Source organism: Bufo bufo, chromosome 1 (assembly GCF_905171765.1).
Source record: "Bufo bufo chromosome 1, aBufBuf1.1, whole genome shotgun sequence".
NCBI classification, from domain to species: Eukaryota; Metazoa; Chordata; class Amphibia; order Anura; family Bufonidae; genus Bufo; species Bufo bufo.
The window spans coordinates 107,920,313-107,945,658 of record NC_053389.1 but is presented as its reverse complement, the minus strand read 5'-3'; the positions used below and the strand labels follow the sequence as shown (position 1 = coordinate 107,945,658).

The 25,346-nt window shown below is 45.9% G+C and overlaps 1 protein-coding gene across 1 annotated transcript; it reads left to right on the top strand.

The window, feature by feature from the left end:
* The first annotated feature begins 8,244 nt into the window (after nt 1–8,244).
* On the top strand, nt 8,245–25,092 carry UBE2J2 (ubiquitin conjugating enzyme E2 J2). The gene is made up of 7 exons (XM_040427672.1): nt 8,245–8,345; nt 10,846–10,976; nt 17,123–17,163; nt 17,941–18,043; nt 18,154–18,292; nt 20,810–20,890; nt 24,023–25,092. The coding sequence occupies exons 2-7, from the start codon at nt 10,846–10,848 to the stop codon at nt 24,305–24,307; spliced, it is 780 nt and encodes a 259-aa protein (XP_040283606.1). The 5' UTR covers nt 8,245–8,345; the 3' UTR covers nt 24,308–25,092.
* Nucleotides 25,093–25,346: the final 254 nt, after the last annotated feature.

Here is a 25,346-nt window from a genome sequence, read left to right as displayed (position 1 = left end):
ATGAATAAATTTGGATCGAACCAAATATTTTGGGAAAATTGGGTGAACCGTCCGAATCAAATTTTTTAATCTTGCCGGGGGCGCCATGCAGACAAAGGGGTAACACCTTATACTGATATAGCCCCTCAGGTGTGGTGAAGGCAGTTTTCTCTTTGGCAGCCTCTGTTAAGGGCACCGGCCAGTACCCTTTCGTGAGGTCTAAAACAGAGAAATACCACGCTTGTCCTAACCTCTCGATTAGCTTATCCACCCGGGGCATGGGATACGCATCAAATTTAGAAATCTCGTTCAGTTTACGAAAATCGTTACAAAACTGTAACATCCCGTCCGGATTGGGTATTACGACTATAGGACTGGCCCACTCACTGTTAAGACTCCTTGATGACATCTAGCCGCAGCATTAACTGCGCTTCCTCAGAGATGGCTTATCACCGAGCCTTGGGTACCTGGTATGGCTTTAACCAGACTTTTGCCTGAGGCTCAGTGACAATGTTATGCTGGATTGCAGAAGTGCGCCCAGGGAGGTCTGAGAAAACATCCATGTTCTGACTAACGAACTCCCTGGCCTCCTGAGCCCGTTTAGAGGAGAGACTGTCAGCAATTTTTACTGTGGCAACCGCTTCCCTTGCATCAGAGCGGCCGGAACCTCTTCCCCTAGAAAACCCGGCCGTTGGGTGTCTTCAGTACAGGTCTCCCTATCTTTCCAAGGTTTTAGTAAATTAACATGGTAAACCTGCTCTGGCTTTCGCCACCCTGGCTGGTGTACCTTGTAATTTACATCTCCAACTTTCACTAGTACCTTGTAGGGCCCCTGACACCTAGCCAGGAACTTACTGTCCACGGTCGGTACCAGAACCAAAACCCGATCACCCGGGTTAAAGATCCAAACCCGAGCCTGCTCACTGAGCTGCCTCCATATGCTCCCTAACAAGAGGCAACACTGTCTCTATCCGATCTTGCACCTGGGTGACGTATTCAATGACACTTTTATACGGAGTGGGTTGTTGTTCCCACGTCCCTTTGGCTACGTCCAACAGACCACGAGGATGTCTGCCATATAGCAGTTCGAAGGGCGAGAACCTAGTAGAGGCCTGAAGCACCTCTCGCACTGCGAACATGATATAGGGCAGAAGAAGGTCCCAGTCCCTCCCATCTTTAGACACCACGCTTTTTAACATATTTATTTTAAGTTTGGTTAAACCTCTCTACCAGACCGTCAGTTTGCGGATGGTAAACGGACGTCCATATCTGTTTTATGTGCAGCAACTTACAGGGTTCCCTCATGATCTTGGACATAAAAGGGGTCCCCTGGTTGGTCAGAACCTCTTTAGGTAGTCCTACTCGGGAAAACATCCCTATTAACTCCTTAGCTATGAGTTTGGCCGATGTATATCACAGTGGCACCGCCTCTGGGTACTGAGTGTGTGCCTCCGGGGACCGAGTGGCATAGTCTAGGATGACCAAGATGTGTTGGTGCCCTCTAGTGGACTTCAGTACTGGGCCTATGAGATCCATAGCAATTCACTCAAACGGAACTTCAATAATCGGGAGAGGTACTAAGGGAATAAGAAAATGTGGCTGGGGGCTAGTTATTTGGCAGGTCGGGCAAGACCTACAAAACTCTTCCACCTCTCTAAACACACTGGGCCAGTAAAACCGCTGCAGTATACAGTCCTGCATTTTCTGCAATCCCATGTGACCCCCAAGAACGTGTTGGTGGGCTAGCTCTAATGCGAGTTTGAGATACGTCTTGGGCACCACCAATTGTTGAACATGCTCACCCCGTAGTTGATTTACCAGATACAGCATATTCTGATGAACCCCAAAATGGGGAAACACAAACACACAGCAGGTTGTTGTGGTTCACCATCGACCATTAATACACTCTCTGTAACGGGGTTCCGAAGGTGCACTCGGTCCCCCATTAGCCGCAGACCTGCTGCTTAGCTTCGGATCTGTGTTTGACCTCGTTCCCAGGGCGGCATTACTAGCTGGGTGGCTCCCTGCTCCTAAGTCTGCCTTGAGCGCCAAGCTGATCACTCGGTGCTCGACTGGTTGGTCTGTCGGTCATGACCCTCACTCCCCACTATAAATACAGGCAGCCTGCTGGCCACAGGTTGCCTGTTAATTTAGGTTCCACCTGTGGTTTTATGTTTCCTGGCGTACTTACCTCCTGCTGAATTCCTGACGATCCTCTGCCTGCTCCTTGTGTACTTTGCTGCTCTCCTGGTATTCTGACCCCGGCCTCCTCCTGACGATCCTCTACTGACTCCTTTGGTACTACACGGCTCTCCTGGTATTTATGACCCCGGTTTCTTCTGACAATTCTCTGCTTGCTCCATTTGTACTTTGTAGCTTTCCTGGTATTGACTCGGTCCGTTCACGTTCTGTTGTTTGTCTATCTGTCATCCCTGCACTTAATCCAAGCTAGGGATTGCTGTCCAGTTGTCCCCTGTCATTAGGCAAGTAGGCAGGGCCAGGGGTGAGCGCAGTGGTCACTTCCCTCCCCCCTGTGTGTGTGTGTACGCGACCGTTACACTCTCCCAGGCTCAGGATAGTGTTGGGCCCTGGTGTTGTAACTGTTCCGAAATTATCCCCAGAGACATTGAGGTCTCCACGTCTCCCACCATCACACTCAGCGGGGCTGTCTCCCCCTCTTTCACCAAAGTGGCGGTCATCCCTACCGCTGGCCCTTCGGCCTCGGGTTCTGGCCTCCCACCGCTCTGCTGGGGTTACCCCTGACTCATGAGTATCGGTAACTCTCATAGCAGGCCACAGGGCCGGGAAGTCTCTCTCTAGTATTAGTTCATAGTGTAGATTTGTGGTGACGGCCACCTCGTGGGTCCACCTGCCGGCCACCGTGGTTAGAGACACCAGAGAGGTGGGGTAGTCTTTTAAGTCTCCATGGATGCACATCACCCCGACTTTCCGGCCAGTATCCTCAGCAGGCCGCACCAGGGTACCTCTTACCAGGGACACCAGACTCTGTGAGTTCAGCAGAGCCACCGCCAAAGTGTCTCCCACTTCCACAATAGGTTATTGTCCAGAGTCTCTGGGGTACCTGTTGAACACAGCTTCCTGGCATATAGCGACTGGTGATAGCCATAGTTAGTATCCATGGGCTCAACCCAAAGGGGACAGTCAGCTCTTACGTGGCCAGGCTACTGACACCGCCAGCAGACTATCGGAGCCAGGTCTGCAGGAGGGTACATCCCGGACAAGATTTATCGGCTCAAGTCTTCGGGTCTGGGGTGGAGATTTCCGGGGTTTGACTGCCCCCCCTCCCAAAAGAGCCCTCCTTTAGATTCCTGGTAGCCTCATAGCGTTCTACCAGGTCCATCATCTCAAGGGCGTTACCAGGAGACACCAGGCCAATCCAGTGCTGGAGAGGGTATGGCAAAGCCATTCAGAACAAATCGGCTAACAGATGGTCCAGCATAGCAGTGGGACTCAGCACGTCGGGCTATAGCCATTTTTGCAAAAGGTGAAACAAGTTATAATACTGGGGCCTCGCGGGCTCAGCCGCTTAAACTCCCACTGATGCACCCGCTGGGCCCGGACCAACACATTCACCCCCAGTCTTGCCGGAATCTCACCATTGACCTTCTGGTAATCTGCCGCTTGCTCATCCGGTAAGTCAAAATATACGTGCTATTTCAATCTGCAGGCCACACAGGAACTTTCCTTCAGTTCCAAGAGGTAGTTATCAAGGCCCTAATTTTTCAAACCTAGGCCGGGGAGGGTCCCAGTACTTCTGGAAGCCTGTGTTGTACTAGGGCAACATTTTCCAGGTTAAGTCCCCCAGACAACAAGGAAGGGAAGAACCCAAAAAAGATGCAGGGTGTGTTCCAAAAGGGGGATATGGAAAGACACCATTTACCACTGCCCTGAAAAACCTGGCCTGTGCATGCAGGAGTGTTTTAAAATCTACCACTCATTCATGGAGTATGAATTTAATTTCATCCATGATGTACCCTGTAGTTTTACCACCTTATATCTCTGATTTAGTCCGCATAGCTTACAGATCCACTTTTCACTAGTGATGGGCGGCATAGGCAATATTCGTTTTCGCAATATTTTGCGTAATATTCACAATAAATTTGCAAATTCTAAATTCTATTATTTTCGTGACTGCGCAAATCGGCACTAATGATGCGCATATTTTTTGCGCAATACATGCAACTTTTATCAGGTCTGAGTAGATATTACTAATTGTTGCACTAAGTATTGTTGTGACATCACAGCACTATGTCTGTAGCATGTACAGTCGTGGCCAAAAGTTTTGAGAATGACACAAATATTAGTTTTCACAAAGTTTGCTGCTAAACTGCTTTTAAATCTTTGTTTCAGTGATGTAGTGAAATATAATTACACGCACTTCATACGTTTCAAAGGCTTTTATCGACAATTACATGACATTTATGCAAAGAGTCAGTATTTGCAGTGTTGGCCCTTCTTTTTCAGGACCTCTGCAATTCGACTGGGCATGCTCTCAATCAACTTCTGGGCCAATTCCTGAGTGATAGCAACCCATTCTTTCATAATCACTTCTTGGAGTTTGTCAGAATTAGTGGGTTTTTGTTTGTCCACCCACCTCTTGAGGATTGACCACAAGTTCTCAATGGGATTAAGATCTGGGGAGTTTCCAGGCCATGGACCCAAAATGTCAACATTTTGGTCCCCGAGCCACTTAGTTATCACTTTTGCCTTATGGCACGGGGCTCCATCGTGCTGGAAAATGCATTGTTCTTCACCAAACTGTTGTTGGATTGTTGCAAGAAGTTGCTGTTGGAGGGTGTTTTGGTACCATTCTTTATTCATGGCTGTGTTTTTGGGCAAAATTGTGAGTGAGCCCACTCCCTTAGATGAGAAGCAACCCCACACATGAATGGTCTCAGGATGCTTTACTGTTGGCATGACACAGGACTGATGGTAGCGCTCACCTTTTCTTCTCCGGACAAGCCTTTTTCTAGATGCCCCAAACAATCGGAAAGAGGCTTCACCAGAGAATATGACTTTGCCCCAGTCCTCAGCAGTCCATTCACCATACTTTCTGCAGAAGATCAATCTGTCCCTGGTGTTTTTTTTGGAGAGAAGTGGCTTCTTTGCTGCCCTTCTTGACACCAGGCCATCTTCCAAAAGTCTTCGCCTCACTCTGCGTGCAGATGCGCTCACACCTGCCTGCTGCCATTCCTGAGCAAGCTCTGCACTGGTGGCACTCCGATCCCGCAGCTGAATCCTCTTTAGGAGACGATCCTGGCGCTTGCTGGACTTTCTTGGACGCCCTGAAGCCTTCTTAACAAGAATTGAACCTCTTTCCTTGAAGTTCTTGATGATCCTAGAAATTGTTGATTGAGGTGCAATCTTAGTAGCCAAAATATCCTTGCCTGTGAAGCCATTTTTATGCAACGCAATGATGGCTGCACCCGTTTCTTTGCAGGTCACCATGGTTAACAATGGAAGAACAATGATTTCAAGCATCACCCTCCTTTTAACATGTCAAGTCTGCCATTTTAACCCAATCAGCCTGACAGAATGATCTCCAGCCTTGTGCTCGTCAACATTCTCACCTGAGTTAACAAGACGATTACTGAAATGATCTCAGCAGGTCCTTTAATGACAGCAATGAAATGCAGTGGAAAGGTTTTTTTGGGATTAAGTTAATTTTCATGGCAAAGAAGGACTATGCAATTCATCTGATCACTCTTCATAACATTCTGGAGTATATGCAAATAGCTATTATAAAAACTTAAGCAGCAACTTTTCCAATTTCCAATATTTATGTAATTCTCAAAACTTTTGGCCACGACTGTATGTATGGACAGCAGAGAAACAGTAATTCCTATCACACTACCTAATACCCTGCAATGGAACCTACATCAGCTACAATATATCACTATCTATCCTACACTGACCATCTCCACTATATATATGAGCTAACTAACTATCTAATGTAATGGGATAAGGAATAGGATCCAGATGAAAGCACAGAGCACAGCAATGTCACTGTTCTCTCTCTCTCTCAAAACTGCAAAATACTGCAGAAAATGGCTGCTGGGGAGGTTCTTATATAGTAAGGGGTAGGCAACTTTCCTATTGGTTGCTAGGGATGTTGCTAAGCTCTAACAAAGATATTGCAGCCTTCTCATTGGCCCACAAGCAAGAAGGGAAGTTACTGATGGGGGAAAAAAATAATCTAGAATTTTCGCGATTACGAATATATAGCACTATATTCGAAATCTTTGCGAATTCTCGAAGTGCCGATATTCGCGCTAAAAATTCGCAATTAGAATATTCGCAATCAACACTACTTTTCACCAACCACTACATATTCATTTCTGTGAAACACCCGTTAGGTCAAAAGTGCCCTTTCCACCCCTTAAAACGTTCGTACGGGGGTGCTCTTTGCAAAATGGGGTCACTTCTTGGGGTTTTTAATTTCTGGGGACCTCAGGAATATTTTAACATGTGACATGGCAGCTAAAATCTATGTCTGCCAATTCAGGCCTGCAAAATTCACATTTAGCTGTTTGCCTGCTGTGCGCCCATACAGAAGGCTACGAGCACATATGGGGTGTTTCCTGAATGGGGAGCACATACTGGGGTGCATTTTCTCCGCTGACCCCTTGTGAAAGTGAGGGTCTGCTAGTAATTTTTCATATGGGGTGTTGCCGTATTCGGGGGGAAATGGGAAATAAAATGGGGGGGGGGGGGGATTTTGTCCTGTTACCCTTTGGGAAAGTGAAAAATGTGGGTGTAAAGCAACTTTTTCTAGAAGAAAATGCAATTTTTCATTTTCACTGCCAAGTGTTTCCTAATTCTAGGAAACCCCTTTGAGGTCAAAGTGCTCACGAGTCACTACACACCTTGAAAGATTCCTTGAGGGGTGTAGTTTCCAAAATGTTTGGCTGTTAACACTGAACACAATCGCAGACAAAACCGACTAAACTTGCTTGTGAAATGGTGCGAGTTTCACTGAATGCATCGGGAGCCAATAGTTTGTGTGAAAGGGGCCTTAGGCCTCTTTTGCATGAATGATACGGATTGTGTCAGAATGCGTTCAGTGAAATTCGTACCATTTCGCAAGCAAGTTCAGTCAGTTCCAGTTTTTTCCACGCGAGTGCAATGCGTTTTGATGCGTTTTTCACGCGCGTGATAAAAAAACTGAAGATTTACAAACAACATCTCTTAGCAACCATCAGTGAAAAACGTATTGCATACGGACTGCGTCCAGGTTACATCCGGATGCAATGCGTTTTTTCACTGAAGCCCCATTCGCTTCTATGGGGCCAGGGCTGCGTGAAAAACGCAGACTATAGAATATGCTGCGATTCTCACGCAAAGCAGAAGTGATGCGTGAAAAAAAACACTCACGTACACAGACCCATTGAAACGAATGGATTCAGTGCGGGTGCTATGAGTTCACTTCACACGAGTGAGTTTTCTGCACGCGTGCAAGGGACCTAAGAAGCAAAGATACAGGGGATTAAAAAAAAAACAGCGCAGCGGCAAATGCCCGCATCACGTGGAGTAGATTGGTCTTCGCTCTCTTTGCCGGTGCCATAATATACTACAAATCCGGATGGATAATGTGGGGCGACGTCTAGGATGCCGCAGGGCACCGTACTCATAGGGATGGACACCCCTTTCTGCAAAACACGGCTTAGCTGGGAGGAGAGGACACACAGTCCCCGATCACTGCAGAGCATTCCACCCCAGTGCACATAGTGTCCCTGTTCTGCAGAGCAGTGCAACTCTAGTCTGTGCAGAGCCCTGCATCACAGTGCACCAAGAGTCCACAGTCCCTGCAGAGCATTTCACTCCAGCACACCCGCAGTATCCACAGTCCACACTCTGCAGAGCACTGTACCCCCAGCCGAGCATTGCACCCCCAGAGCAGGGCACCCAGTGTACCCACAGTTCATGCAGAGCATTTTATCCGAGGGCACCGCAGTGCACACAGTCCACATGCAGAGCATTTCATCATAGCCCACCCTGATTAGACTGCACTCCCTGTCCCTGAAAAGTAGTGCCCGTTAACCCTTCACAGGACAACTCCTCTCTTCAATCGAGTCCGACCCGAAACCCCACTTAAAATAGCACAAACTCCAGAACTGCTCCTCCCACAGGAAAATCTGGTCACATGGGCGTGACGTCATCAGAGATGCTTTAGCTCACTAGGAAATAGCATTTACTGCGTATCTCGCCGACGAGGTGACGTCAAAGGATCACGTGTACCTGGCTGAAAACCGGAAGTTTCAGTGCCCGGAGCGGCCATATTGGAAGCGGGGGAGGAAATAGTAGGAGAAAGAGGAGAGAGAATCGCTCTGACCCCGGGCTGAGAGGTGAGGAGATGACAGGCGGGGGCGCTATGTGGCTGCCGAGCGTAGGGCAGTGGAAGACGGAGCCGCCCGGGCTTATGAGGAAGCGCCGGCTGCTGGCCTTGTGTCTGCCCAGGCCTGGGGGAGGGAGGAGGCCCCCGCCGGTGTCTGTGTTGTCTGTGTGCGCAGGGTAATCTCCAGGCTCCATAGCTCCAGAGATCAGGAGGAGGTCGGCGGCATCCTGCCCCGTGATGCTGGAGCTCATGGCTCTCCCAGTGTGACCCATTGTTAGTGTTCACACTGTTCCCATGGTGACCACACAATTACTTCCTGATCACTATTCTTGTGAATTGTGCAAAGAATACTCCTTGGGAATATGTGCGCTCTATTGTCCGTAGAAGCCCAGATCTGAAAATAAAATGCCTTCCGAAAGTCTTCAGACCCTTTCACTTTTTCACATTTTGTTCCTAAATTTAAAAAAAAGTTTTCTCTATCAGTCTGCACTCGATACCCCATAACGAGCAAGAAAACTAAAATTTCACATGGACATATGAAATGTTCGTCTAGATCAGGGTTTCTCAACTCTGGTCCTCGGGACCCACCTACCGGTCAGGATTTGAGAATATCCCACAGAATGAACACCTGTGGTAAGTCCTGATGCATGGACACTAATTATATCACATTCTCAATACTTGACCGGTAGGTGGGTCCTGAGGATCGGCGTTGAGAAACCCTGCTCTAGATTATCTTTGAGATGTTTCCACACCTTGATTGGTGACCACCTGTGGTAAATTCTGTTGATGGGACATGATTTGGAAAGGCACAACCCTGTCTATATCAGGGCTCCCAGCTAATACTGAATATCGGAACAAAAACCAAGCCATGAGGAGAGAACTGGCTGTAGAGCTCAGAGACAGGATTGTGTGGAGGCACAGATCTGGAGAAGGGAGGACCATGATGTCTGAGCCCAGTGGCTTCCATAATATTTAAAGGGGGTCTCTGGGATTTACCTATTTATAGCCCATCTTCAGGCACTCCTGAGAACCAGCTGTTTGAGGAGGCTGTGGCACTCTAGTGTATATAGGTCATCAGTATGGAAATCCCAGAGAACTCCTTTAAATGGAAGACGTTTGTAACAATCAGGACTCCCGGCTGGCAGTGGCTGTCCACCGACTGTCCCCATTCAGCCTGACAGAACTTGAGAAGAATTTGGCAGAAATTCCCTGAGTAAAGGGGCTGAATACTTATGTCACTGCAAGATTTTAGTTTTTCCTGTTCAATAAATTACCAAAGATTTCTGACATTCTGTTGTCACCTCGTCATTATGGGGCACTGAATGCAGAATGATGGGGAAAATTTTGATTTATTTTCAAATTTTTGCACAGGCCACAACATAACAAAATGTGAAAAAAAGTCAAAGGGTCTGAAGACTTTTCGAATGCACTGTAAATCCACAAACTATTAGCCCAGATTCACGACGCCTTCCGGCCCTATTACACTGCCTGATGTTCGGGCAGGATGAGCGCCCATGGACAATAAACCCCTCCATCAGCATTTGCTTGGTCCAGTCTATTACACAGGGCGATGCACAGTGAATGTAGGAGGAATGATCACCACGGCAGTTGTTCCTCCCTCCTTCTGTTCTGATCGTCCGCAAAACATCTCTGATCACTCAGGTTCATGTTCTACCGATAATCGGGCATCTTGGCACCAATTATTGATAATGAGCATTCCTATAAATGCTTGTTCCCAATAATATACCCGTAAGTCATCTGGTCTAATAGGAACCATAAGTTTTCTTTCACACGTCTGTGATGACATCCGTGACAGGTTGGTCAGTGGTTCATCATTGAAAATGCCTGTGTTTGGTTCGTGTGTCTGTTTTTTGCACTCCGTGTTTTTCACGGACACTGTTGAAAATTTGTTTCCAAAGCATCTCCTTACAAGGAGCCGTGAAAACCATGGTTTAAATACGCATGTCATTCGTGTTGTGTACGTAAGCTTCACGGACCCATAGATCCATAATCATGGACCAAATAGGGCATGCTTCCACAGTTCATGGAGAAACATTGACGTGTGAATACACACATTGAAGTCAATATATACATGAGCAGTCAGTGGAGACCACAAACGGCACAGGTACATGAATCACTGACGTGAAAGAGGCCTAAGGCCAAACCTTGTGTGTGAGGCTGGTCCTACCCTAAATAGAACTGCATTATAGCTCCTGCAATACCTGGACTTCCAGAAGTTCTACTGAAGGAAGCTGGTTTCACCGTAGAACTAGCGTCAGTGCTTCCTTCTAGAGAAGAAGGTTTCACAACAGCCATGACTCACTGAAAGTTGACGTGGAGATTTAGCCATGAGGAAGCAACCAAAAGATGTTCTCGGACGTCTCGAATGCAGATAAAAGATGCTGAGTTATGAAATATGTGATTTTGTTTAGGCTGCTATAAGAACAGTGCACGTAGGATCTCTGTACACGTCTCGTGGTTCTACTCGGTGTATTCTTGTCTTCATATAGATGAGCAGCAACAGTAATAAGAGAGCACCAACCACTGCGACACAAAGGCTAAAGCAGGACTATCTGAGGATCAAAAAAGACCCAGTGCCTTACATCTGCGCTGAACCTCTCCCTTCAAATATTTTGGAATGGTAAGTAATTTTTAGCAGAAGCTCCCAACAATCATACATGATCTTTCGGTATATGGGTCCCGATTGTTCCCTATAGTTGAGAAGAACTGAACTCTCTGCCTAAGGAGGACTGGCATCAACCATTTTGAGCCATCTGTCCTATTAAAAATGTCTTTGTCAGGTCCGATTAGGCTGCTTCTGTTGGTTTCTGGCTATCTTCTGTTGATTATTCTGCCCAGGGAATTTGTGAAGATCCATGAAGTCGCTGAGTATTGTTCCTGCAAGGACCAAACGATTCCTTATGCTTAGTAGAGGGTAACGATGCTGTGGTAGCAAAAGGAAACTCCCATCTTCTGGTTGCTTTGTTTACACCCAAGGGCGAAGTGACCAACGTCTTTATGTTCACATTGCTTCGTAAGCATTATGCCAGCGGGATGGGTTATGTCATACTATGAAGGGCCTCCTTAGCCTCCAAGTAGCTGTGCTCAAGGACTGTATGTCACAAAGGTGAAATGTTTCGTTGTCGATCAGGCACCAGTGGTGGTGACCACTTCGGTCTGGTGGCGTCCAAAGGTAATTACCATTGTTCTTGTTGAGGTTGGACAAGATTGGGAAAAATGGTTTCTTTTTCCCAGAAAGAGTCCTATGTACCTGTAAATGGGTTACGTGTAGTCTTGCAGCTCTGCTCCGTTGAGGCTGCCGTACCGCATTCCAGGTGTCAACAGTTGTGGCACCAGTTTTGTATGAAAGCTACCATGATATTGGCAATGCAGTTAAACCATTTCTAAATCGTATATGAGAGAGCAGAGTTGTTACCGATATGGCCGCCATTTTTACTCCCTTGTTAGGCCGAGTTCACACGAACGTGTGTGGCCCGTGCCCGTGCTGCGGCCCGCAATGCACGATCGCCGGCCGTAGGTCAGCAGCATCAGATCGCAGACCCATTCACTTTAATGGGTCCGCGTTCCGCAAAAAGATAGGACATGTTCTATCTTTTTGCGGAACGGAAGTACGGGACGCAACCCCACGGAAGCACTCCGTAGTGCTTCCGAGGGGTCCCGTTCCGTGCGGCCGTTCCGCAATTCCGGATTTGCGGACCCATTGAAGTGAATGGGTCCCCATCCGTGATGCGGAATGCACATGGAACTGTGGCTGTGTATTGCGGCCCGCAATTTGCGGGCCGCAATACGGCTACGGATCACACACGTTCGTGTGAACTAGGCCTTATACTAGTTTCAGTATTTCTACATAACAAGGCCTCATTCACATGGCTGTTGTTCAGCCGTTCCGTGCATTGGGGGCTGCAATTTGCGGTCCCCAATGCACAGGCACCATACGTGCGGCTGCCGCGTCAGATCCTGACCCATTCAACTTGAATGGGTCCATGATCCGTCCGCACTGCAAAAGAATAGAACATGTTCTATTATTTGGCGGTGCGATAGCATGGAGACGAACCCCATGGAAGCACTCCATAGTGCTTCCGTGGGTTTTGCACCCGTCCTTCCGGATTTCGGACCCATTCAAGTGGTGCACGTTGCCAGTGTCCTCATATTGCGGAACTACTGTTTCCGGGGCGTAATACGGGCACGGCAGGACAACAGCCGTGTGCGTGAGCCCTAAATTAGATCTACAGGAAAAGATGTAGAAAAGCTGGGTGGCAACACCCATGGGAGCATTATGTATGACCATATCGGTTGCCGTCTCGTTTTTCATGTATAACTACCATATGGTCAAAACTGTACCTCTGTGGGAACCTTTTTTAATTTGTGTGTCCGGTTGGATTATGTCCAACGTATGTCACATTCAGGTGAGAGGCTGGAATGTGTTTTCATAGCGTTCAGCCTGCTAAGGTCACGTGTAAGTTAACACGTGGAGCAAACAATCCAAAAGGCCATGTGTGCGCAGGGCTTGTTTCTTCCAGCTGTCTGGTATTGTCTGACTACTAAGGTCATGGTGTCCCATAACCTTTCCTTTCCACCTCTGCAGCCTCCTTCTACGCATCTTACAGAATGGCAGCGTGCAGTTTTAGTCCCGTATGTGTTCTGGCTGAATGTCATGTTTGCCGGTACTTATTGTGGGGATTCGCTCTAGTACGCAGGGTAAGCGGACGCAGTACAGAGGCAAAAAAAACAGTTTGTAAAGCAAAACTTCAGTGTTTATTCACACATAAGGCCAAGACAAAACGACACTTTTCAGTCTTGGTGTTAGTTCACACAATGGAAAGTCCATAGAACAAAAAATCACCTTGTTTGCAGTTTTATCTCCAGCGGTCCACAGCAGGCTTTAGGGGGCGTCTCTCAGCCCTCCAGCACGGAAAAAAGCCTCGGATCCCAAACACAGAGACTGACAGCGCTCCACTGTCAGAGAGGAGTAATCCACACCCAGCTGACACTGCTGACTGGGTTTGATATAGGCCGGTCAAGACCCGGCCTGGAACGTGGGGCGTAGTCACCCACCCATCACTTTGGTTACTCCCAGTAAGAGCCGTCCTGGATCAGCTATTTACAGCCTGGTAAATAGCAAAATGTCAATCAGCATTAGCTGCTGCTGACACCTGAAAATACCGACTCTTACTTCACCAAGGCCAGGAACCTCGGTGACACATACCTTCCGTCAACGATGGACCCTTGCGCCTGTGTCCACTTTGCCTTCAAAACAGAATCAGGTCTTCTAGGTCAGGGATGCCCTCCAGATGTTGCAAAACTACAACTCTCAGCATGCTCTGATAGCCTACAGCAGGGCATGGTGGGACTTGTAGTTTTACAACAGCTGGAGGGCCGCAGGTTGAGCATGCCTGTTCTATGTGAATGTGCACTCAGTGTTTGAAGGAACTCGGCAGGGAGGTTGTTCCAAACATATTGTAGAACCAACCACAGATCTTCCGTGGGTTTAGGGTTGCTCAAATCCTTCTGTCACTTCATGTAATTCCAGGTATACTTGATGATGATGTGGTCAGGACTCTGCGGGCCATATAATGACCTCCAGGACTCCTTGTTCTTCTTTGCATTAATGATATTGGCTATATGTTTGGGGTTCTTGTCCGGCTGCAGAGGCCTCCCTGATGGTACTGCATTATGGATAAGTACCTGCCTGTATTTCTCCTTGAGGACACGTTAAAGGGGTTGTTCTTTTAAACTGATCTATCCTCTGGATAGATCATCAGCATCTGATAGGCGGGGGTCCGACACCCGGGACCCCCGCCGATCAGCTGTTTAAGAATGCAGCGGCGCTGGCAGTAGTGCCGCGACCTCGCTGTTTACCGGAGGCCCAGTGACATCACAACTAGAGCGCCGCTGCCTTCTCAAACAGCTGATTGGCGGGGGTCCCGGGTGTCGTACCCCCGCCGATCAGATGCTGATGATCTATCCAGGCCTCTGATTGGCTCCAAAAATATTCTGCAGCCGTATAAGAACCCCAAACATATAGCCAATATCATTAACGCAAAGAAGAACAAGAAGTCCTGGAGGTGATTATATGGCCCCCAGAGTCCTGATCACAACATCATCAAGCAGAAGAATGGCAGAAGGTGCTCTGGACTGGTAAGCGAAATTGTAAAATATTTGGCCCTTACAGAAGGCAGTTTGTTACCCGAAGTTCTGGAGCGCGGTCCAATAATGAATGTCTGTAGACAGCAGTGAAGCATGGTGGAGGTGAGGTTCCTTGCAAGTTTGGGGGTGCATTTCAGCAATTGGAGTTGGGGGTTTGGTCAGGATTAAAGGGGTTGCCCGCATTTAGTGCTGAACCCAGACACAACCCGATCTGCAATCATTCACCATGAATGAGTGGAGCTTCGTAGCTTTTTGCGCTCTGACGCTCCCGCTTGCCCTGCGCTGGACTATTTGTTTACAGGCTAGGGCAGCGCTAAAGACCATCCATTGGTGCCAGTGACATCACCGGGCTCACTGCAAGCCTCCGCCTAGCTTACCCATGGAGAGCTGAGAAATACAGGCAGATACTTACCCATCATGCAGTACCATTGGGGAGGTGTCTGATTGGCTCCAAATTCTGCAGCAGGACCACCACCCCAAACATGCAACCAATATCATCAAGAATTATCTTCAGCATAAAGAAGAACAAGGAGTCCTGCAACTGAGGATATGGCCCCCAGAATCCTGATCTCAACATCATCAGGTCTGTCTGGGATTACATGAAGTGACAGAAGGATTTGAGCAAGCCTAAATCCATGGAAAATCTGTAGTTGGTTCTCCAAGATATTTGGAACAAGTTCCTTCAGAATTTGTGTGCACGTGTACCATGATGCTGTGTGGAGGGCAAAGGGCGATCACACCAAATCTTGATTGGATTTAGATTTCTCTTTTGTTCGTTCATTTTGTTCATTGATACAAATTAACAGTTAAGACTTGTATTCTCTAAAGTGTTTGCAGCATTTTCCCTCGCCTGAGCACAGTACTGTATATTATTTATTTCTACTTGAGCTGCTGATGTTCAGAGGATTTCTATGCAGGGAGGGGGATGCGTTCTCCTGGTCATGTGCAGATCTGCTCGTGGAGCCCTTTCTTTGTACAGCGCAGCGGCCCACCAGGCCCCGTGCACGCAGAGGGCTACAACAGGCATATTTAATTGTTTGGGGGGGGGGGGGGAGGCACAGTTTCGCCAGTAAGTTCTAGCAGTGACTATCCCTATATATGATTGATTTAAAGACACCTTTAGGCTACCTGCACACAGTGCGGATTACATGCAGATTTATGTGCGGCAAAATGCCCTCGAAATACAGTACCAGCAAAGTGAATGAGATTTGCCATATTTTTTTATGTGTGGATTTTAAAATCTGCCGCGTGCCAATTGTATGTGTGATGCTGCACCTTAGATATAATGGTTTCCCCCATAGACTTCATTGGGGTTGTTAAGTAGACGAACATAAAATCTGCACCAAAAATGCACTAAAACACAATAAATAGTCCATATAGATATGTTTTTTATTTGGGTTTGGTGCAGATTTCATGGGGTTTTCTGCATACAAATACACAAGGTGTGCAGGTAGCCATAGGATATGCTCCCATCTAACCTCAATCGCAGTCTGAAAATTCAGGATGAATCCTCAGCAGTCGGGAGCTACACGTGAGTTTTTCTGTGTCACAGATCTATCTATGCTGAATTTTCCAAGTGGACATGCCCTGAGGTTTTTAGTGGAGTTCTTCGTGCATTTTTTTCAGTAAAGACACCACCTCCAGATATCAGCTGAAGGTTAATGCGAAATATATATGAAACACGCCGGACACACGTGTTGTTGTTTGTATTTTTTTGCTAATTGGGTGGCTTTTTTTTCTTCAAAAACACAGCATGCTGGAGCTCTTGGTGTTGTGTTTTTTCTTTTTGGTTGTTTTGACATCGCCCTAGGGGGCGAAATGGCACAAAGAGACCGCTAGTGGTGAGACACACAGTTTGCAAATAAGTGCCTGAAAAAAAAACACCAGTTAAAACACAGGTGACCAAAAAATTATTCTGGTGTTTTTTTTTTGTTTTTTGTTTTTTTTCGTGGTAAAAAAAAAAAAAGCCACACAAAATTTCCATGTAGGTAGCAGAGTTTATACATATTTTCTTACGGTTTTTACTGCATTTCTGCACCGAATCATGTGTTACTTTTAGATTTTGATGCGAATTTGCCCCAGATCTCACCCTTTACATGGCAAAAGACTGTGTCTGGTCCGGGAAACATAACCCATGTGTTGGCTGCATCTCCTGGACCATCAGCGGCTCCTCTGACTTGAACGCACTGCATCGTGATGATTTATGTTGCAGTGAGATCCTTTGAGTCGTTTGGGTTGTTCCCCACACAGTGACTTTTTTTTTTTGTTGAAGTTTTTTTGAGCTGCTGCTAGAAATGGCTTAATAAGGAATGGGAAATATGGACTACTCCTTCTCGGTGGATCCACTTCTGTCTTTGGCTCAACAATATATCAAAAACTGGGGGGGCTCTTAAAAAACCGCTCTGTGTGAAACCACCCTGAAAGTTGTTTACACAGAAATGAAAAATGAAAGAATAAAAACTTTAAAACCATTCATTGGGGTGCAGCCCACTAAGTCCTAAGTCTTTTTTGGGTCTAATAAAGGGGTTTCTCAGTGTTAAATCTTGGGTATAAATGACCTCAGTTTATTGATAGAATTTTCAAAGTTCAAATAACTGATCATTTGATTTTTCCCTGCAGGCATTATGTGGTCCATGGACCTGAGATGACACCTTATGAAGGTACGGTCGTTACCAACAGTGTAAAGCCTTACCCTTATTAAATATTTGGAGGATAGCTTCCCTTCTGATTTTGTCAGGTGCAGTGTTGGCATGATCTCCAATGACTAAAGAAAGTAAAGGGGTATCCCAGTATGTGATATCTAATGGGTTTGATAGAGTGACGGACACCCCCAACAGTCCCCTCAATCCCTGTCTTAGTCCTCAAATTATATCAGTCGAGTCCCTTAGTGGTACAGTACTCTAGTGGCAAAAATGGAAATTGGTTGACCAGCAGGCAAAAATAAATCATACAAGGTAGAATGGGTTAAAAAGTAACCATTACTCACCTCGTCAGCCCCTGCTGCTCCTGTTCTGACGCCTACCAAGATCCCTACCAGACCTGACTCTACACACAGGGAGGAGACGCCTGCTCCGCCAATCTCTGGCTGAGTATATACAATGGAGACCTTTACTCGTAGCAGGATAGCGTTGATTGCTCACGTTCTGTAATGAGATTATTTTGGCAAGGCTAACTATCCACAAGTGTCTGATCGGCAGAGGTCTAACCGCTGGTGCCATGCTTCCTTGAATCGGTGGAGCGGTAGGTCTTCTGCTCCATTCAGCTCCATGGGACTGCCGGAGGTAGGCGAGCGCAAATGTTCGGCTACATCCAGCAGCCCCTAAAGTGGAATGGAGCCACACAGGCCTGGCCGTTAAGGGGTTAATTTGTCTTAAAATGATAAAGCTTTCATATTTCAGTAAAAAGAGAACGTGTTAAATGAGTTTCATCTCTTGCAGGCGGTTACTATCATGGAAAGCTAATATTCCCCAGAGAATTCCCATTCAAGCCTCCCAGTATTTATATGATTACTCCTAATGGACGGTTTAAATGTAACACACGGTAAGACTGGACGGTGTCTGTTACGTCCATTTTAACATTTATTTTTTTCTTCTCCCGAATAATTTTACTGCTTTGATTTCTAATCCTTATTCTTCCAAATCTCCTTGCAGACTCTGCCTTTCAATCACAGACTTCCATCCAGACACTTGGAATCCTGCATGGTCCGTATCCACAATCCTCACAGGGCTCCTCAGCTTCATGGTGGAGAAAGGACCCACACTGGGCAGCATAGAGACCTCAGACTTTACAGTATGTCTCCAATTACCTGCCATATTATTTCTACCACCCCACAGGCATAGCCTATGTGCACTGTGGACCGGATGCATAAATGGAGTTTCATGTATTTGGAGTTTTAGCTTAAAAGGACACGTCTTACTTATTTTTATGACGTATTAACAACCTATATTTCCGATACTATTCTGGATATAATTTTTTTGGAAGTCACTCCATGTATTCTACTTCTTCCTTTTTAGATTTTTTTTTTTAGCAAGGCAGACAGCCTCGCTTGACTTTCTCAGTCAGGTGATTCACTCTGATCAGAGAGGGATGAGTGCCTTAGGCATCATGCACACGACCATATGTAGTAAATATGGATGACGTCAGTGTTTACCTTCTATTTTGCTGAACCGAACAGTCGACCTCTAATAGAACAGTACTATCCTTGTCCGTAATGCGGACGATAATAGGACACGTTCTATTTTTTAGCGATACGGAATGCACACAGAGTACCTTCAGTTTTTTTTGCGGACCCATTGAAATGAATGGTTCCGTATACAGTCTGCAAAAATAATGGAACGGACACAAAAAGAAGATACGTTTGTGTGCATGAGCCCTTAAAGAGGACCTTTCACCTGGAAAAACATTGTGAACTAAGTATGCTGCCATGTAGAGAGGCGCCCGGGGATCTCACTGCACTTACTATTATCCCTGGGCGCCGCTCCGTTCTCCCGTTATGCCCTCCGGTATCTTCTCTCACTAAGTTATAGTAGGCGGTGTCTGCCCTTGTCCTGTGGGCGTCTCCTTCTCCTAGGCTGCTGCGATTGGCCAGCGCTGCAGCCTAGGAGAAGGAGACGCCCACAGGACAAGGGCAGACACCGCCTACTATAACTTGGTGGGAGAATGGAGCGGCGCCCAGGGGTAATAGTAAGTGCAGTGAGATCCCCGGGCGCCGCTCTCCATGGCAGCATACTTAGTTCACAATGTTTTTCCAGGTGAAAGGTCCTCTTTAATTAGAGCTTCACACATTGCATTGATAAAAGCAGTGTTCTTCTGTGCACATCTTTATCTAGGCCTAGCAAGAGAACGCTAGAGCTGTCATACTGTTATCCCAATTCTATTGCTGCAGGGTAAAGGTGGATTTAGACGGGCAGATGGAGCGGCTGATTATTTGGAAGGAAGCGTTCCTTCCTGTCAGTCGTCTGCTCGCTCAGTGAAGGAGACCCGCAGCAATCTCCTTCACGGTATGAGGAATGGCTATAGCGATCCCTCGTCCCCATACAGCTGCCTTGTTTCTCGGCAGCAGATCGCTGTTTAGAACGACAGTATCGCCCGATGAACAAGCGTTTCACTCGTTCATCGGTGGCACATTTAGATGGCCAGGTTATCAGGAATCAGCGTTCGCCGGAATGGTCGTTCCTGGTAATCTGGACGATTATTGGTTAATCTTAATCCATTCCTCCTAATTAACTTCAGCTGAATATTTTGGCTGTGAAAATGGTTTTATTCAAATGGCCGTGTCCATTTTGCGGATCTGCAGTTTGCGATCAGCAAAGTGGACACAGCCGTGTGAATGCATCATTATTCTATAAAATATCCTAATTGGTATAACTGGCCCTGGATAAAAACGAGCCACCATAATGCTAGGTCAATACAAAAATAGATGTATGATTCTCTTAATTTGGCGCAGGAAATTGTCTTTCTATTTAAAAAAAATTTGTACAAAAGTAGTGAAAACAAAAACTATACATATCTGATAAACCTAATAACCAATAGAAAAGAGTTAAAATTATATTTGTACAGTGAAATTAATGAAAATTTCTAAAGCGGTTTTCACGCTTAATCAAAAATTTGGGCCAGTGATCGGCTAAAGCAGTGATATGGCATAGTCGAAGCATAGCACAAACCATGGCGGCGGAGCTAGAGCAGCAGGGGATTTATCACGTTATCAGGGCTCGTATTATTTCCGCTCCTTGGCCCAGTTAAAAATATTTCCCCCACAAAAAATAGCTTTAGGAATGTGCGAGTCAAAAAAAGAAAAAAATCACTGTGGCCCGAAGACAAATTAGACCTCAAGCTTAATGAAATGTAAGGGATTTTCATTTATTATTTTATTTTTTTCTACAACAATGAATTCTAAAAATATATATAATATATATATTACATATTACCCACCGGTTTAATTCCCCTCAGTTCCATTGCTCCCCGTCAATCTTTGTTTACTTTGCTGAATGTAGGGCATGTTATTGCTGCAGCCAATTCCTGGCCTCAGTGGTGTTGTGCAGGCATCAGATTGGAGTCCTGTAATTGTCTGCAGCGGCCATGTGCATGTACAGTAGTATGACACATCACCACTGCAGGACAAGTCAAAGACGAGCGGGGGACACCTGAGCAGTGGTGCTAGAGCGGGTTTAGGGTTAGGTGAGTACATTTTTGTTATATATATTTTAAAGGGTTTAGTATAGTAATTCCCTAAAATGCTTTGTTGTTCTAGTTTTGAAGTTGAATTATGGCTTTTGTTATACCTTTTTTTTTTTTTTTCCTTTGCAGAAGCGGCAACTTGCAGCACAAAGTTTAGCATATAACTTAAAGGATAAAGTTTTCTGTGAGCTTTTTCCAGAGGTAGTAGAGGTAAGGACAGTTCTGTCATTTACCAATGTCATGGTTGTAAAAAATAATAAAAAAAAAAAAAATCCTATTTCAGTGTTGCCTAAACTTATCACAGCTTATGGTAAGTAATAAGCTAGTGATGTACAAGACAGCTCTCCTTATGAAACATACATACACATTGTATGGAGGGGTTAATTTTTTTCTCTTTGCTTCTACCATGTCTAAACTTCTAACTAGGATTCAGCTTCAAGGTCACGTACCAGATGTATTCGCTATTGCCAAGCTTGTGCGCAATACACACCTGTTAAGCAGTGTTCTGGCACAGTGTGTGCTCTTCTATCTTTTTTCCACCAGAAATCAGGCACCGGGAGAAATCTCCCCATTAGGGTTCAAATACTCTCTGCATGTCACAGAGGATAAGCCCTAAATAAGACCTCTCTACCAAGATTTGACCCGAACTCAGTGACTTTTTATTTAATTGAAATGCTTTTATATGATATACAGTAGGGATCGACCGATATTGATTTTTTTTAGTCCCGTTACCGATAATTTGTGAACTTTCAGGCTGATAGCTGATAATTTATACCGATATTCTGGGAATTTTCATTTAAAAAAATAAAATGAAATTCCTACACAAATCTGCTGAAAATTTATTGTTAGCATGTAGGTTTTTTCTTTTTGTAAATCTTTCTTTTTCATTTATACTTAATATTATTTTTTTATTTTTTTTACTAACTTTTAGCCCCCTTAGGGACTAGAACCTTTGTCCTATTCACCCTGATAGATCTCTATCAGGGTGAATAGGAGCTCACACTGTCCCTGCTGCTCTGGGCATAGTACACACAGCAGCATGGAGCTTATCATGGCAGCCAGAGCTTCAATAGCGTCCTGGCTGCCATGGTAACCGATCAGAGCCCCAGGATTACACTGCTGGGGCTCCGATCGGAGGAGCAGGGGAGAGGAGATCCTGTGGCCACTGCCACCAATGATTAATACTGAAGGGGGGAGCTTGGGTGGGGGGGGGCGCACTGCGCCACCAATGTTTTTAATACTGGGGTGGGTGGCGCACTGCACCACCAATGATTGATACTGGGGGGCTTGGGGGGGGGGGGCGCACTGCACCACCAATGAAGAGAAATCTCTCATTTATTCATATACAGGAGGCGGGAGCTGGCTGCAGAATCACATAGCCGGCTCCCGACCTCTATGAGCGGTAGCTGCGATCTGTGGTACCTGAGGGGTTAACTACCGCAGATCGCAGCTACAGCTCATAGAGGTCGGGAGCCGGCTATGTGATTCTGCAGCTCCCGCCTCCTGTATATGAATGAATGAGAGATTTCTCTTCATTGGTGGTGCAGCGGCCACAGCCCCTCCCCTTCTCTTGTCCTCCTTCCTCTCATTGGCGGCAGCAGCAGCACAGGGGGAGGGAGACACTGCTTCCTTCTCCCCTGTGCTGCTGAGGGAACACTGAGAGCAGCGTGATCTGTGTTCCCCATACGTTATCGGTATATCGGCAAGATAGATACCGATAACGTTCAAAATCCTCAATATCGGCCGATAATATCGGTAAAACCGATAATCGGTCGATCCCTAATATACAGTATAACTGCTGCTGTATCGATGTCTCTCTTTATCACTACTGTTAGGTAGTGGATTAATTTTTTTCACTTAGCTGTAAAGCCAGTTTATTCCCGTATACCAGAATACACAGTAAAACACAAATACATATATATATGCCATTGGTACCATGATGCATTGCACAAATAAGTTTCTAAAAAAAAAGAGACCTTCACTGTCACCATGAAAATCCAGGCAGGAGGAGCTGAGCGGATTGATATATAGTTTTATGTGAAATGATTCAGCAAAACATATTCATTTCAATCTCTGCTCTTCCAGAGCTCAGCTGCTGTATTGTGGTCTTATCCCTGATTGACAGCCTTCTCTGTATAAATGGTTAGGCAGAGATGGCTGTATTACTGATAAGGCCATCCACATGACTCCTGAGCTCAGAAAGAGCAGAGATTTAAGTGGATTTATGACATGTTTTACTGAATCCTTTCCCACAAAACTGTGTATCAATCTACTCTACTTCCCTTGCTCTATAACATGCTGTCTGCAGATTGCACTGCATTGTCCTCTTTAAATGGAAGTGGCTATTATGAGCATGCTTTGTGCTCAGATCTGTGATTTGGGGTGTTCCCCTTTATTACCGAAATTTGGAATGGGCCATTGAATCTCAGAAAGTCTCAATCACCTTACAGCGAACTTCCGCCCCAAGAAAAAAAATTCACAGTAACGGGGGAATGAACAGAGCACTTACCTGGTGCACTCCTTTCCATCTTTTGAGCTGCTGCTCTGTCAATTCCCAGGCTCCTCTGCAGCACCGCTTCTCGGACAACCTGAGGCACACTGTGCATTTGGTAGTCCAAGACACGACCTGCGGCCCTTGCAATGACCAGCACTGCTCATGTGAACAGTGCTGGAGAATCCAAGGGCTGGGCAAGCAGGCAATGTTTTGGACTACCAAATTCACAGCGTGCATAAGGTAGTCTGAGAAGTGGTGCGGCCATCTTTAATGTCAAAAGAAGAGCCTCGAAATTGACGAATCTGCAGCTGAAAAGACAAAAAGTGTTCTGTTTATTCCCCAGTTATAGGGGTTGTCTAATCTGAGACCTTGTCTTGTGGTATATTGCTATGATATGCCACCAATGTGAGATGGGTGAGGGTCCAAGGTATGGCATATCCTAGCAACATGCCACCAATGTGTCAGATGAGACAACCCTCCCAGCCCCCCCTCCTTGAACCAGATGGTATTGTGGCTTTTATTACACTGATAAAATCTCAAGTCCAAAACCGCTGTCTGCAAGTTGAAATAAATGCCCTTAAATTTAGACGTACCACCTATTCACAGCATAGGTGATATCTTCTAATCGGTTTTCCCGCTGGGACCCTCATGATCGATAGAATGGGATCCTGAGCTCCCGGTTCCTTCTTACTGCATCACCTTAAAGAACAAGGGTTGAGTACATGCCCCGCCGCTTCATCCTAGGGAAGACTCGGGACTGCCAGTCCTAGTGATGGGTGGAGGTAGTTTCTTTTTTTCCTGTTTCTTGTCTCGTTAATTTAATTTTTTAAATTTTTTTTATTTTATAGGAAATCAAGCAGAAACAACGAGCGCAAGAAGAGTTAAACAACCGGCCACAAACACTTCCTTTGCCTGACGTAGTGCCAGACACAGAAGCTCACATTGGTCAAAATGGTGCCGCAATTTTGAATGGTCATGTCCCCCTGGCAGCAGCAAATCACCCGGGTCTACAACAGCCAAACCGTAATCATGGACTTTTGGGGGGCGCTTTGGCCAATGTCTTTGTCATAGTGGGATTTGCTGCCTTTGCCTACACAGTGAAGTATGTACTGAGAAGCATAGCCCAGGAATGATGGGCTTGCCAAGTATGCCTATACAAATCGGAGACCAAACTAGCGCTTGGCGGAGAAAGCAAAGGGGACTTCTAGGAGGAGTTGGACTTGCTCGGCACCAGGCTCGGGTTACTACTATTTGTGCTACAGTTGTGCAAAGTGATATATCGTTGGCTCATGGGTTTATTATTATAATTTTTTAGAACATGAGATGAGTTGTTGTGTGTTTTCCATGGCAGCAAACACAATTGGAGAACCTGTACTCCGTTGACTACAGTCTGGCACTTTTACCATCCAATTTAGTTCATGAAATTGGTGACCTCGAACGTAAGATCTCTTTGGGCCAGGAAGGAAGTCCTGTCTTCTTGACAATGTGACTATGGCTACAGTCCACTGCTCGGCCCCTTCATTTTACAGGTTCCGAAGAATTGTCCCTTGGATGGCAGTGATTCATTTCCAACGTCTAATGTCCACGTCTCTATTTTCATGGCTTCACTTCTTCTTCTTTTTTTTTTTTTTTTTTTAAATGTGCCTGTATGTTTTAGGAATGACAATGAGGTGTATTTTATGATGATCTCTCAAATGATTATATCAGTTAATTTATATCCTAATAAATATGGGCAATGACCTTTTATTAGATCAGACTGACCATCCCACAACAACTGCTGCGTCTATGAACACTAGCCTTCCGGGAGTGATCAAATGGGATGATTTCTTAGAACCTCCTTAGAAACCAGATATAATGGCTCAGAAATCCCAGGCACTTTTGGGAGACCTATTCCAAGAAAAAAAAAACATTTTGTCCCCTATTATAGTAAATTTGGTGTCGCAGTCCAATTCTAAGGCTCCATTCACATGTCCGTAATAATGGGTCCGCATCCATTCCGCAAATTGCAGAACGGGTGCGGACCCATTCATTCTCCATGGGGACCGAATGTTATGTGGAGTGCACACTATTTGCTCTCCGCATCTGCATTTCTGGAGCGCGCCGCAGATCTTCCGGTCCGTGGCTCCGGTAAAAAATAGAACATGTCCTATACTTGTCCGATATTGCTATGGG